Source organism: Ammospiza caudacuta, chromosome 23 (assembly GCF_027887145.1).
Source record: "Ammospiza caudacuta isolate bAmmCau1 chromosome 23, bAmmCau1.pri, whole genome shotgun sequence".
NCBI classification, from domain to species: Eukaryota; Metazoa; Chordata; class Aves; order Passeriformes; family Passerellidae; genus Ammospiza; species Ammospiza caudacuta.
The window spans coordinates 5,552,459-5,568,271 of NC_080615.1; the positions used below are offsets into that span (position 1 = coordinate 5,552,459).

Genomic DNA, 15,813 nt, shown 5'->3' on the forward strand with positions numbered 1-15,813 from the left:
TATCTGCACAGGGAGAGGAAGGAATGAGCTTCCCACTGCAGCCAGGCTGGCTTTCCAAGGGCAGGACACTGAGCTCCTTCAGGACACAGGAATCCCCCTTTTTTGGGAGGATTTCCCTCATGGCAGTGAATCCTGGGGGCACCAGAGCCTTCCCCATGAGGGTGGGCAGCTCCAGCTGTGCTGTCCCCTCTCCCAAACCCTTCAGTGGACAACACACAAGAACAGCAGCAATATTTCACTGCCTTCCCTCCTCTGGAGCCATCTTGCTGCTGACCTTGGAGAATTTTCCAGGCTGGAATAGGAGGGGAAACGTTCTGTGCTGTGCCTGGACACAGAGGAACCTCACTGAGAATTCCCTGGAATATTCATTCACAGGGACACAGGCACTGCCTGCCCACCAGGGACACACAGGGTGCTCTGCCACAGGGAAGAAGTGTTGATGAAATCAGAGTGGAACAGATTTCTGTGAAGAGACAAGGGCAGCTCTGTTCCCACCCTGGATCTGCCTGCTCCAAGCTCCCTGTGTGCCACAGAACCTCACTGCATCCCATTTCTGAAGCATCCATTGCAGAGCTCTCTCATGAAAAGCCCCACAGTCACACAGCACACAAGCTAAAATACAAAAATCTGACATTAAAAAGAGGAACACCCTCTTTTTTTTCCCCCAAAATCCTGGGGAAAGGAGATGAGCTGAGGGGCACGGCTCATATCCCGTTCCAAGCAGAGGAATTTCCTCCTGCTTCCCACTCTTCTCCATACTTGGCCACACCTGATCCATTCATAAAGGACTGGGTTGAAGTCATCCCTCCCTGCAAGTAGGACGTGGAAAAAAAAAAAGCCTTATGCAACCCAGTCTGGACTAAAAACAGCAGCAGGGTAATTAATCTGAGCCATGCACACAGCACCTTGTCCTCAGGAGCACAGCCCCTGAGGTGGAGTTGCTTTTCCTGCAGATTTGTTTTGCCATCTGTCTGCCCTAACGAGCAAAAGGCGTAACTCAGAAATTCCTGGGGAAAAAAAAACCCTCATAATCGAACTATAATTGGCACACACAGAGCAGAGGCACTGCTGCCACTCTGCCTGCTAAATCAGGGTGCCCATGCTGTGGTGCCAGCACAGCCCAACAGGATTTCAGTCCTCTCTGCTGCATTCATTGCAGGAACTATTTTATTTTTCTTTTCCCTCCTCAAATTTGAATTCCATTTTCCCTCAATCAAGGGTCTTCTATAAAGGAGCTCTGCAGGTTCTTCTTTAAGCTCTTCCACACAAAAAAATTATACTGAGATCCATAATTATGGATGATTGCTGATTATACTGATACTCCATTATACTGATGTCCATAATTTTACCAACATCCTTAAATATACCAACACTCAAACCTCAGCTTTTCCTCCACCAAGACTTGTCCAAAATTTAAACAACCTCAGCCCTTAAATCTCTCCTTAAATCTCTCTTCTAATTTATCTTTTGTTTTTAAAACTCACTGAGAGGGAGATGCAAACTGTGAAAATCAACAGACAGTAAAATGGAGAGGGGGAGAGGAAAAAAGAATGAAAAAGGAAAAACATATTCTTACTTTGAGCAGGTTAAGTCTGTCATACTGGAAAAAGAAACCATACGCATTAGAACTGAAAAGAGAAAACAAATCAGTAACAGGAGGAGGGGGCTGCACACAGAACAGACAGGGAGAAGATGGGACAGGTTTGCAGAGATGATGCTACAGGAGCACAGAGCAGAGCTCGTGGTTACAGGGGGGCTGTAACCAGGAAGAGCTTGGGAGGAATGTGAAAAATGGGATATTTTCTCTAAGCCTTTAATTACTGCCTCGAAATAGTCACGATTTAGTGACCTGACACCTGCATGCAGTGCTAGGGAAGGTCACAGCTCTGCAGGGCACACAGGGCATACTCCAAACTGCACCCTGAGCACCTCACACAGAGCTCCTGCCTCTCAGCAGCACTGGCACGCCAGTGGAGCACTCCGGGGCTCAAAAACTCCTGTAGAGCACTGCCTCTGACAATCCCAGTGCTCAAAACTCCTGTAGAGCACTGCCTCTGACAATCCCAGTGCTCAAAACTCCTGTAGAGCACTCCCTCTGACAATCCCAGTGCTTAAAATTCCTGGTGGAGCACGCCTTGTGACAATTCCAGTGTTTAAAACTCTTAGTAGAGCACTGCCTCTCACTATCCCATGGCTTAAAATCTCCTGCTGGAGCACTCCCTGTGACAATTCCAGAGTTCAAAACTCCTGGTGGAGAACTCCCTGTGACAATTCCAGTGTTTAAAACTCTTGCAGGAGCATCTCCTCTGCCAATTCCAGCATTTAAAATCCCTGATGGAGCATCTCTTCTGACAATTCCAGTGTTTAAAACTCCTGATGGATCACTCTCTGTGACAATTCTAGTGCTTAAAACTCCTGCTGGAGCACTCCCTCTGCTAATTCCAGTGCTCAAAAACTCCTGCTGGAGCACTCTCTGTGACAATTCCAGTACTTAAATCTCCTGGTGGAGCACTCCCTGTGACAATTCCAGCATTTAAAGCTCCTGCTGGAGCACTCCAGTGTTTAAAACTCCTGGTGGAGCACTCCCTCTACCAATTCCAGTGCTCAAAAACTCCTGATAGATCATTCCCTGTGACAATTCCAGGGTTTAAAACCCCTGCAGGAGCACTCCCTGGGACAATTCCAGTGCTTAACACTGGTGGAAAACTGCAGTGCTTAAATCCCCCTGCTGGAGAACTCCCTGTGACAATTCCAGTGCTTAAATCCCCCTGCTGGAGCACCTCCTCTGCCAATTTCAGTGTTTAAAACTCCTGGTGGAGCACTACAGAGCTTAAAACCCCTGCTGGAGCACTTCCTCTGACTATTCCAATGCTCAAAAACTCCTGCTGGAGCACTCCCTGTGACAACTTCAGTGTTTAAAACCCCTGATGGAGCATCTCCTCTGCAAATTTCACTGTTTAAAACTCCTGGTGGACCATTCTCTATGCCAATTCCAGTGCTCAATACCCTTGGTGGAGCACTCCTTGTGATAATTCCAGTGTTTAAAACTCCTGGTGAATCACTCTGTGACAAATCTCGTGCTTAAAACTCCTGATGGAGCACTCAAGTGCTTAAAACTCCTGATGGAGCATCTCCTCTACAAATTCCAGTGTTTAAATCTCCTGGTGGAGCACTGCAGTGTTTAAATCTCCTGGTGGAGCACTCCCTGTGACAATTCCAGTGTTTAAAACCCTTGATGGAGCACTGCCTTTCACTATTCCAACATTTAAATCTCCTGCTGGAGCACTCCCTGTGACTATTCCAGTGCTCAAAACTCATGCTGCAGCACTCCAGCATTTAAATCTCCTGCTGGAGCACTTCCTGGGACAATTCCATCGTTTAAATCTCCTGCTGGAGCACTCCCTGTGACAATTCCAGCATTTGAATCTCCTGCTGGAGCACTCCCTGTGACAATTCCAGCATTTGAATCTCCTGCTGGAGCACTCCCTGTGACAATTCCAGTGTTTAAAACCCTTGATGGAGCACTGCCTTTCACTATTCCAGCATTTGAATCTCCTGCTGGAGCACTCCCTGTGACAATTCCAGCATTTGAATCTCCTGCTGGAGCACTCCCTCTGACGGCAGCGCTGCAGCACGACAGAACAGCACACACAAAAGAGGGCAGGGAGCTCAAGCAGCGATTGTACCGACACAGCAGCAAACTCATGGGCTCGAGCTGTTCCACCTCATTAGGCAGACAGGCTGGGAAAGCAAACCATCCTTCCTGCAGGAGATGGGTGGGGAGAGGAGAAGAGGCCAAGAAAGGAGAGTTTGGAATCTTTGCCCTCTATATTTTTGTTCCTAACCTCTCCCTGTGTGAGCAGACAACAGAATTGCCTGTGTGGGGAGGAGCAGGGGGTTTAATGCCTGAAAATTCTGTGTGGGGTGGAGCAGGGGGTTAATGCCTGAAAATTCTTCATTTGTGCCAGAGGACGCACAGAACAGGCTGCACACTCGATGATGCTTGTGGTTCCAACTCAAATATTCTGTGTGAGCAGGGCAGGAGGCTCTGGTGGGCTGCTGGGGTCCTGCCTGGGATCCCCTTCCCTCTGAACTCATCGGGGCTGCACTTCCCTCACTTTCTCCATCTGCCTCACACTGGTTGGGTTTTTCCCTCTCACAGAAGCAGGGGCTGGCTGCTGGCACCTCAGAGCACACACATTTTATAAACATCTCTCTGTCCAAGTTTCTTCCCACCAACCCCTGTCCCCAAACCTCTGCACCTGCAGCTCAGCACAGCCTGTCCTGCCCACACTCACCTGCCAGGACTCTGCTACTCCACACCTTGCACACCTCACCTTGAGGCTTTAGCCCCCCAGTGCTCCCCTGCACTTATCCCAGCTACAGAGACCAGGCACAAGACAATCTGTCTAAAATAAAACACACCAAGAAGCTCCCAGCAGACAGCAGCAAGTCATGCAAGGTCAGGCTGGTCACAAGGACCATGACCAAGGGATGACAGTGAGCCAGCACTGCTCTCTGAGAACTTGCCTAGAAGGAAACCTGAGGCATCCACTGGGGAAAGGCCAAGACAAGGATTCTGTGGATTTTTGTGAAGCCATTCTGTGGATTTTTGTGAAGCCATCCAAGCCATTCTGCTGCCACAAAGTGGAAATGCCACTTTCTCCGACAACACCCCACCTGTGTTTCTGATTTTTCCACTCTTCTGAGGGCAGCACAGAGGTGTGAGATCAAATCCCAAACGATCTTATCTCCAATTCAAGCACCCACAGAGGGATCTTCCACTTCTCACCTCTCAGAGCGAGCCCATGAATTCTCACAATTCATTTGGGACAGGTTCTGCTCTACCAGGTTCAAGCTGGGTTCACCTGAAATCACCGATCTTTAATATTTACATCACACAGCAGAGCTTGCCAGGGCAGTAAGCTGAGATCACTGGCCACAAAAATGCAATTTATCATGGAAAGCAGGGAAGAAGTCATGGAGAACAACTCTGGTTTCTGAAAGCACGGAACAACTCTTGTTTCTGAAATCATGGAAGGAGAAGGAAAGAGAAGGGAAGGTGGCTCTGTTCAGCTCCAGAGGATTTCTCCCTGGCAAAAACAGCAGCTCACTTCAAGGGAGAGGGGAAAGCAGAACTGAAAGGTTGAAATGGTTTGGGATGTGATAATGTTCATCACAGGGGTGTGATGAAGAGGCCAGTTCTCGGTCTGTGTGAGCAAACACAGAGATGCCAGTGATGCCAGTGAACCCAGCTTCCAGCTACAGGCACGGGGCTGAGCTCTTGCTGGCATTCTCCCAGGCACAGCAGGAGAATGCCTGGCTGGGGTCAGCACTCAGCACCACAGGGAGGGTTCCTGAGTGGTGAGACAGCTCTACAGTGGGGGACACGAGAGAAAAAAGAAGGCTTACTTTGGAGAGGCGCTTGTGTGACTTAATCGGAGAGAAAGCATGCAGGAATGAAAAGAGAGAAATTAGGGAGAAAAGAAAAAATTACCTGGCAGATCAAGAGAAGGAAAACCCACACACCCAACAGAGAGCACTGCACCCTCTTGGAAAACACCAGGAATGAATTAAAGTTCAGCTTAGCAGTCACTGTGTTGGTAAAATTCTCACTCCCATGATTTTAATTTTGAGGGCCAGGGTGACACAACTCCTCTCTGTGGTTCCCTGTCACTAAGATTTTCTAAGCTTTTTAACGTAGACATTCCTGTAGTGAACTTTCTCACACACTTTCTGTAAATAATTCATAGTTTTGCATTCTTTTATAGAAGAAGAGAAAGTTGATGGACTGTTAGTTTGACCAGTGTCATTGGAGAGGTGGCACTGTCACCCTCCCATCTACTGTCACTGTTAGAAAACTATAAATGTTAGAGTTGGAAAATAAACTTCTTTTTTCCTTCACCTTGAGAACAGCGGTGTGAGTTTGTGTTTTTTCGTGACCTATAGCAACAGCTCCCCTTCCCAAGGATCCCATTTCCCTGTGAGCACCCCCAGTGTGGCTCCAGGGTGCCCTGCATCCTCCTGCCTCCCACCCATGGCTTCCTTTGGGAACTCAGTGCTGGCAACCCCGTGCTGAGGGTGTCACCAGCACTGGGACGGGGTTTGTAGGTCACTGCGTGCACAGGAAGCCAGGCTGACCTCAAGGGCAACCTCAGAACGCCAATGATTCAGCTTGAAAAACCCTTTTCCCCCCTCTTTTGAACTCAGACTGCCCCAAAGTGGTGAGAGATGAGAATGTGGGCCACTGAGTGCTGTTCCCTCTGCTCAGTGGCCACGAAGGGGAGGGGATGAGGATTTCTGGTCGGTGACACAATCCAACAATAAATCAGGCAAAGATCAAACAATTCATTTTATACAAACCATCAGAGATCTGCCTGGGAAATTATTCAGGCTGAAACATCTCCCTTCAAAAATCTGGGCAAACACAAGTGCTCCTGACAGCTGACACATCACTGATCTTGGGTTATAATCAAAGGTTTATTTGGCACCCCAGGCTCTTGTGTGTGTTTTACCAGGTCCCACTGCTCACACAAAAACCTAGAGCCAAACCTGAAACACTCTTTCCCTACACAGTAAAGACAAAGCTGTTTCTAACACCATCCAAAGACACAAAACCTTCCTGGGAAAAATATCAGCGACCCTGGGCAAGCCAGCCATAACACTGCAGCCATGGGAGGAATGGGCAGAGGGTAGGAAAAGTGATTCTGTGCAATTTGAACTGATCTCAGAGGGCTTGGATAGGACTGGGAAAATTCACAGGCCCTTCACAGGGGAAACCTGATTGATTTCATGATCCAGGTGAAAAAAAAAGCAATTGCAACAGCTGATTTTCAAGGTGTGTGAAAACCCCCGGTGGAGGAGTTTTCCCACAGAACCTCCCAAGGAACAGGACCTCAAGAGAAAGGACCTAGAGAAAGGACCTTTCCTGGAGAGAAAGCTCCTAGAGAAAACAGGACCTAGAGAAAACAGGACCTAGAGAAAGGACCATTCCTAGAGAAAGGACCTACAGAAAGGACTTAGAGAAAACAGGACTTAGAGAGAAAGGACCTTTCCTGGAGAGAAAGGACTTAGAGAAAGGACTTAGAGAAAAGACCTAGAGAAAGACCTAGAGAAAACAGGACCTAGAGAAAGGACCTTTCCTCGAGAGAAAGGCCCCAGAGAAAACAGGACCTAGAGAAAAGACATTCCTAGAGAAAGGACCTAGAGAAAGCACCCTTCCTTTCTCAGCTTGAGAGAAAGGACCTAGAGAAAGGACCTTTCCTTGAGAGAAAGGACCTAGAGCAAACAGGACCTAGAGAAAGCTGTAGCCTCACAGCTGTGCTCAGCCTGACCCAGGTGAAGGACTCTGAGTTAGCAGAACCCTCAGAAACCCCACGTGTGAAGAGGGAGGGAACCAGCCAGAGAAGAAGGCGGCAGAGGACAAAGCCAGCGCGGCTGATCCCGGCACCGCGTCCCCGCGCTCAAGCTCACCTTGGAGTTCTTGGCCCCGCTGCGGCCTGACTGTGAGGAGCAGCTCCTCTGGACGCCCTGCTCCGGCGTGGACGGCGACTTGTCCGAGGAGTGGTCGGAGCCCTTCTCCACCATGGCGTCGCCCTGGGCGTCCTGCGGCGTGGGCGAGCGCGAGCGTTTGCGCAGGATCGGGGAGCAGGCGGGCGTGCTGCGGTTGGAGTTACTGGCGGTGCTGCGGGGAACAGGGAGGGCACGGAGCACGGTTAGAGCACGGCCACGCTGAAACAGCCCGGGCTGGGCAGCAGCCACAGCACAGAGCTGCTTCCTGAGCTGTCAGAGCAGCACTCCCCGCGGCCCCCGTGGGTTTAGGCACTTCTCCTTTAGCAGAGGAACTGCTGGCAGTGCCTTTCTCCGACCACCCTCCAACCCCTCAGAGCACAGAGCAGTGCCCACCAGAAGGAACGCGTTGGCTCCTGGAGTTTCAAACGATCTGAGCTTAGAAAAATCAAATGTGCACTGAAGAACGAGAGAAGTGTCAGCGTGTGCTCAATACAGCCCCGCTCTGCCCCTCCTTTGTTAGTGCAGCTCTCCTCAACAGGATGCACGAAAATGGGGTCACACCTTTCACAAAACACCCCATCAAAGAGCATCACAAACCCCTGGGCTCTGGGAGGGGAGTTGTGATGACATTCAATGCAGCATTTCCTGTGCAGAGCCATCCTTTCCCACACCAGTTAGAGCTGGGCATGGAAACGGTTTGCTGTGACCCAAAAGCGTTTGTAATTACAAAAAAATTAAAAATTGAGTTCCTTTTTCACAATGGGAAAAGCAAGGCCTTTCAGGGTTTTACAGAAATTATGAGGGGAATGGAACTTCTCATTCTCTTTCCTCTGCAAATGTCCCAGTAATGCACAAACTAACACAGAACAGGAAAACTCAGATTTCCTCACTGCTCCTTCTCTTTTGATGCCTCTCCTTCCTGCCAGACTCTTCAGAATCCCACACACTACTCCCATTTTTCCCTCCATCACTCATTTCCTTCAGGAGCCAAATCTATTTCTGACCAGGCCAGACATCCTCGAGGCTTTTCCAGCTGTGCTGCCCAAGCCAGCAGGTCACAGAGGAGCCTGGTGCAGGGATTGCATCTGTACAAACTTCTTCAGGAGCCTGATTTCTCATGAGCAACACCAAACACCTGACAGCACAGGCAGCAGGGAAAGGATGGAGGAATTACAGCTGCGAGGGACTGAATTAAAGAAGTTGTTAGACTCTTAAGGGCTATGATTAAAGCCAAACTGCACACAGCAATCACAATAACGCACAGCAATGTGCTCCAAATGGATCATTTCCTCCCTGAAAACCTAGAGGAGCTGAACACATGCCTGAGGTTTCATTAATTCCCAGATAAAAACCATATCCATCTCTCCTTACCTCTGAATATGCCAAAACCATTTTACAAGCATTAGTTAGACACAAGCAGCCAGTGTAACACACTCCCCGGGCTTGGCTTGGTTTGGTTTTGGATGAACTGCTCTTGTAAATTCTCCTTTATTTGCTCACTGCTTGTGTCAATGCACAAGTGATGAAATTTTCTCTGAGCAGCCTGCAGGAAGCACCCAGCCAAGCTGCTTATGCAAACAGGGCCAGAATCAGATTTCCTGGGAGCTGCACGGGGCAGGAACAGCAGCATGGAGCGTCCCAGGATGTTTTCACCCCTACAAAGTGTGGAATTTCATTTCAGGCTTGAAATGAAAAAGGGCGTGCAAAATGTTCTGTAGGCAGGAAGGTGGATTAAGTTAAACTCTGCTCTGTCACCTATTTCTACTCAGTAGGATGAGAAATACAGAGCAATAAAAACCTGCTCAAATATCACCCAAACCCCAAGGCAGCTCCAGTGCAAAACAATCCCCTTTGGCTTGGGGCTCTTCACCAGGAGCAACTGAACATTCTCACGGGAAATATTGTCACATCCTCTTGTCCTGTGCCCTCCCTTTCCCTGGACAAGGCACAGGAATATTGAATGCTAAACCAGTGCAGCAATAACAATATTTAAGATATATATAAATACACACATATATATATACATATATATATATACATATATATACATATCTATATACACACATATATATACATATATATATATATATATATACACACACACATATATATATATACATACACACACATATATATAAAATAGCAATATTCATATTTAATCCCCCCCAAATAATAACTGCAGGAAAACACAAATCAAAAAATGATCTGGACCATTCTCCCAGCAGCTCTGCCTGCCACATTTCAGGTATAACATGAAGTAAAATTATCAGGGATTTCTTATTTTACTGAAGTACTAAAAAGCATCAGGTTCCTTCACAGATTTTCAGCTGATCCAGTCAAAGTGATGTTTCACCTGGTCTGTGCTCCTGCTCAACTCAATTTTAGCAGCCCAGCAGAGCTAGATTGGTGGCTCCAAGTTCATCAGCAGCAGTCCCAGGGATGGAATTGGTTCTGAACTGATGGAACCGGTTCTGAATTGCCATTTTTACAGACTGCAGAAAAGGTAGATTTTTAATTAAAACCTCTGAATTCCGAAGCTGTGTTGGTCCTGCTTGTTATTGAGGCGACACTGGTTGTGCGAGAGGTCCCCAAAAACACAAGGCAAGAATTTGAAGCCACTGTCCCCATCACTGGCTAAACCTTTGTGAACACATGGGCTATTTTTTCCTCTACAAAACCTGAGTTTACCACACACAACCCCTGTCTCATTTTCACTTCGTGCGAGTTCAGTTTCACTTTGAGCCTGAGTTTAGAGCAGCTCTGTCAAGACCAAAAAAAGCCAAACTCAGTCTCCAGCCTCTGTTTGCTTTCAGTTTGCACTTGGGAGATTTTGCTGCTGCTCAATGCTGCTCAGAATGAGCAGCTCAAAACCAGGGTACAGCTGCCATAGCGTGCAGGTGAAACTCAAAAAATGCTGCAAAGTTTGGTGCTATTTTAGTCTTTTTTTGGTCTTGCAAAGCTCCTCAAGGTGGGTTTTTGGTCACAGCCCAGCACTACAGCTGCACAGGAGCAGCACCAGCTCAGATGTTTTCGATCATTCAGATGCATTCAGATCATTGCTTAGAGCTGGCAATTTTATTTTTGCCCAGCTCACACACTGCCATAGCCACAATTTTTGGTGCCAGCTCTGCCAAGCACAACCTTGGGCAGATTCTGTCTTTCAAGCTCATTTAAAAAATTAAATCCATCCACAAGTATCATGTTAGGTGTGTGTGGATTCTCACCTTTGCAGAAATAGGAGGGAAAAATAACATCAAGGGCTCCTTCTTTGGCTCTCCCGGCAGTCAGTGGCACAAATATCAAACCCAGGAGGGCTGAATTTCCCTCCTGCTTTCTGATAACTGGGAAAAGCTGAATATTTCTCACATGAAGGACTCATTTCAAGCTCATTTGAAGCTCATTTCAAGCTCGGTTTTTAGTTTAAAAAATTAAATCCATCCACATCTATAATGTCAGGTGTGTGTGGATTCTCACCTTTACAGAAATGGGGGAGAAAAATAACACGAAGGGCTCCTTCTTTGGTTCTCCCCGCACAAATATCAAAGCCAGGAGGGCTGAATTTCCTGATAATTGGGAAAAACTGAATATTTCTCACATGAGGGGCTGCACAGACAGAGAAAATTATGGGTCTTTTGGCTGATGCCAGCGAGGATGGGCATGGAGAGCACAGGGCTGCCCCTGCCCCGAGCCCCTCAGGGCTCTCCCTGCTCCTTCCCTGGAGTTTGAATTTCCCTCCTATTTTCTGATAACTGAGAAAAGCTGAATATTTCTCACATGAAGGACTCATTTCAAGCTCATTTTTTAGTTTAAAAAGTTAAATCCATCCACAAATATCATCTTGTGTGTGTGTGGATTCTCACTTCTGTAGAAATAGGAGGAGGGAAAAAACACCAAGGGCTCCTTCTTTGGCTCTCCCTGCAGTCAGTGGCACAAATATCAAAGCCAGGAGGGCTGAATTTCCCAATAATTGGGAAAAGCTGAATATTTCTGACATGAGGAACTGCACAAACAGATAAAATGATGAATCTATTGGCTGATGCCAGCGAGGATGGGCACGGAGAGCACAGGGCTGCCCCTGCCCCGAGCCCCTCAGGGCTCTCCGTGCTCCTGCTCCTTCCCTGCAGTTTGAATCCAGCCCAAGCCCAGCCATGACGAACGCTTTCTGCAGTTGCCATGGCGACCGAGGCCTGCAATTGAACCAGCAATCCACGCCTGAAATGCCAAAACGGCCCTGACCCACTTTGAAATAAAAATAATTGTAATAAATAACGCTTTAGAGACCTAATTGCCCAGAGTGCATTCAGGGCCTCACGTCCCCCTGCAGAGTGGCCTTCAGTGGGTGAGACAGATTAAGTGAGGGACAGAACACAAACAAGCCCACCTAAGCAGCAGCCCCTTTGCTCTGAGGTGAAAACCTCTGCACAGAGCATTGGGAAGCACAGGAGGCTGGGTTTGTCTCCTTGCTTTATGTCCTTGCAGTCCCTAAAGGAAAAACCTCACCAAAATACCATCAGCAAGCGTGGGGTGGGTGGGAAGGGGCCAAACTCTGCTCAGATGTGCAGGAAAAGCATTAATATCTGCAGCCTGCCAGTATCTTGGAGCTGGAGAGCAGAAATTGTAGTGATGGGACAAGGAGTAACAGATTCAGACTGAAAGAGGGGAAATTTAGGTTGAAATTGTTCCCTGTGAGGGTGGGGAGGCCCTGGCAGAGGTGCCCAGAGAAGCTGGGGCTGCTCCATCCCTGGAATTCCAAGATGAAGCTTGGAACAACCTGGGATAGTGGAAGGCGTCCCTGCCCATGGGACAGATGATGTTTAAGGGCCTTTCCAACCCAAACCGTTCTGGGATTCTACAAGTTTTCCTTCAGCTGATGGAAAAGAACATTTGGCAATGCATGGACCAGCTCCTGACACACCAGGAGAGGCACAGAAAGGCCAAATTTCTCCTCCAACAGAATATTCCCTGTAAGGGACTGAACCAGGTGATGAACAGAGCTTCACCAAGCAGTCACTTTTGGAAAGGTATTCCACAAGTTAAGCTTGGTGTTCTTAAAATCATAAAGGAACTCTTTATAATGTTTTCATTGAGAACTCCACGAGAAACCTGCCTTTGCTGCACCCTGGTAAATGAATCCTGCATGAATGACACCCAAGCATCCTGGAGTGACACCAAAGTCTGAAATCTCAGCCATCCCTGGGACTGACACAAGCAGTTCCTTCCCAAATGTGCCCCCAGAGCCAGCAGCCAGCTCCAGAGGGCATCGTCACACACCTGTGACACAGCTCAGCACAGCAAATCCCTCTGGCTCTGCCACTTGCAGGATGTGAACCAGAATTCAGCCACAAGCAGGAGAAGGACCAAAGAGTTTTGCAACTAGAGCAGCTGAGCTAAAGAAGCCTCAGGTACTCCTTTGGCCCTGCCACTTGCAGGATGTGAATTAGAATTCAGACAGAAGTAGGAAAAACACCCAAAGAGTTTTGCAACTAGAGCAGCTCAGCTGAAAAAGCAGCAGCCTCAGGTACTTCTTGGCTCTGCCACTTGCAGGATGTGAATTAGAATTCAGACAGAAGTAGGAAAAACACCCAAAGAGTTTTGCAACTAGAGCAGCTGAGCTAAAGAAGCCTCAGGTACTCAGCTGTGGCCACCAGCAGCTTCTCAGGGGCAGAAGAACACCACCCACACCATTCCCTGCAGTGCATTTCTCAGCCCCTTGGATTTCCTCAAGCAAGTCCTGATCTGGAAAGCTTAAAGGCCTCCAAGTCTTCTTCCTTCAGCTCTCCCAAGAATTTGCTTTCCAAGAGTCATCCTGCAATTACTCACTTTTCCCTGCAGAACCGACCTGGTAAGGAGCTCTGCCAGGCCCAGAATTGGGGTTTGTGCTGCAATTTGAGCTCAGCTCTGCAAGTGCTGAGCAATATGTCCCCAGCCCAGCAGAAATGCACAGATTGAAGCACATATTGAACTCTCTGTGTCTGAAATCCACGGGCTGTGCAAAGCCAAGCCTGTGCCTGCACTTTCCTGAGCAAGACCAGAGGAGATCCTTGAGGGCAGCACAGAATTGTGCTGGTAGTCTGGAAAAGAGCAGAAAGGTCAAGAAGGCACCTCAGGCCTGGCTGTGGCACTGAAAAGAGTTAATTCTCTTCAGAAAGAACTATTAGAGGGGTTAATTAGACGCCTACAAAGATACTTTTCTGCCATCCAGTCTGACATCAGTGGAAAACGAGGAGATTCAGCAGCTCATTACGCAGTCTCCCAAACAGCAAGCAGATGGTAACAACTTTTGATCACCAGCCTACACTCCCTTCAAATTGATCATCCAAGAATGAAAACCTGCACAGATCCTGGAGCAATTCCCTGGGCCCGCCACTGCTCTACAAGCAATAACAAAATGTTATATTTCTATTACATCTCCCAGCAAGAGAGACAAAAGAGAAAGCAATAAGTCAAAAAAGCAATGACACCTGCAGGGCTGTGCAGAAACAGGAGTGTTTCATGACAAGTGCTTTGAAAAGAATATAAAAATAGTCTGCCTTCTGCATGTTTTTGAGCAGGAAAGTCCAGCTTTGTTTAAGATTTATTCTGTCTGTTTTGCCATTTCACATAATGCTGTCCTCCCGTGACATCCAATCACGTTTACATATTCATGAAATAAAATTAATGCAATTATTATGCCTCAGAGGATTAGCAAATCACTGCAAGCATTAGGGAGGAATTTGCCTTCTGCCCAGAGCCAGCAGTGCGGGGATGGGCAGATGCATTATTAACCACGGCATTGTCCCTGTGGATCACCCGATCCTGGTTACCACTGGAGACAGACAGACCCACGGACAAACGGCCTCATCTCTCACAGAAACCCCCCCTCAGCCAGCTTGGAAGAAACCTCTCTCTTCCTGCTTGGGGTGGCTGCAAAAATCCCGAGGAAAAGTTGGAAAATGTTCCTGAAATGCAACAAGAGAGGTCTGAATAATAAATCCAATAATGCACCAGTACCAGCTTGGAAAGGGTCATTAATGAGCAGGGTTATAAATCACACCCTAAACCCTCCCTCAGTCCCAAATTATTGTAATTCCACTTGCTCCAAAGCCACATCAAACAAAGTATGACGGATAATACAAATCTGGGAGGCAGTGAAGGAGAAACAGCACAAAGTAAGAATTTCACATCCCTCTGAAGGTGACAGACACAGCCCCAGCACTGTCACCTGCAGGTCACCCACTCACTTCCCAAGGAGGAACAGATCCAGGCTTTGTTTGCCTCCCCTCCCCACCACAGAGTCATCAGCTCCTGTAATTAACAGCAAGAACTCCAGTGTCTGATGCTTCCATCAACATCTCCAAGGCTGGAACTTGGGGCAGAACAGAGCTCGCAAGCCTTGTTTAAGAAATAAACAAAACATCAACAGACACTGTTCAACCATCTTTGATGTGAGGGAAGTTTTGAAAACCTGACAGCTCAAAGGATAAAAATAAAAATTAAAACAAATCCAAGCTGGTTATTTTAATCCTTGTCGTTTCCAAGCTAACATCAGAATCTTTCAGCGCTTTGGGGATATGCAATGCTGCTGTCATCTGTGCTTTATTCCCCGGGAGAGTGAGATAAAGCAACAGAGCTGGGGCTGAGCACCCAGGCCCACTTTGGGGTGGGGATGTAGGTGTGATACAACTCCCAGAAGAGCTCAGGCGCTTTTTTTCCCTGCTGTAACTCCAGCAAGGCTTGATGGGCTTTATCCCCAGCCCAGCCTTGTGCAGGGCTCACAAAGCCCGGTGGGAGTGAGCCCGAGGAAGGCTCCGAGGAAGGCTGGGAGCGGGGGCGGCAGGGACATTGTGCAGCAGGAGACAAAGCTGCAGCTCTGCATCGTCCCACTCACTCCCACGGCTCGTCAGCACAGCCCTCACAAGTTAATGGATGGGAGACGTTGTGATCTTCAAAGCTGGGATCAAAGCCGCTTCCCTTTGTTCAGCCCTTGATGTTTCCTCCCGTTACCTTTCTGAAAATAACAAAACAACAACTTCCGATTGATGCCTCTTGTGCAGCGTCCCCCCTGCTCTGCTCCAGCCCTGAGGCACAACCAGAGAGGGCCAGAGCCCCTCAGTGCAAGAGCCACAGAGTGCCCTTTGTCCTGAGGACCTGGCTCAACCTGGTCCCCTCCCTTTAACAGATCCTCTCCTGCTTCATCCAGGTGTTTATTAGTTGGGGATTCCATCCAGCTCCTTATCACATGGGGGTTCCATACATTTGTTTATCACATCGTGGTTTTACCCAGCTCTTTATCACATGGGGATTTCACCCAGCTCTTTATCA

General features: G+C 48.0%; 1 protein-coding gene across 1 annotated transcript in view; it reads right to left on the bottom strand.

The window, feature by feature from the left end:
* The window catches only part of GRAMD1B (GRAM domain containing 1B), a 128,069-nt gene that overhangs the window by 36,687 nt on the left and 75,569 nt on the right, over positions 1 to 15,813 (bottom strand). Inside the window, exon 3 of the mRNA XM_058818971.1 lies at positions 7,474 to 7,684. Coding sequence (XP_058674954.1) covers positions 7,474 to 7,684 — 211 coding nt within the window. The remainder of the gene's footprint in view (positions 1 to 7,473; positions 7,685 to 15,813) is intronic.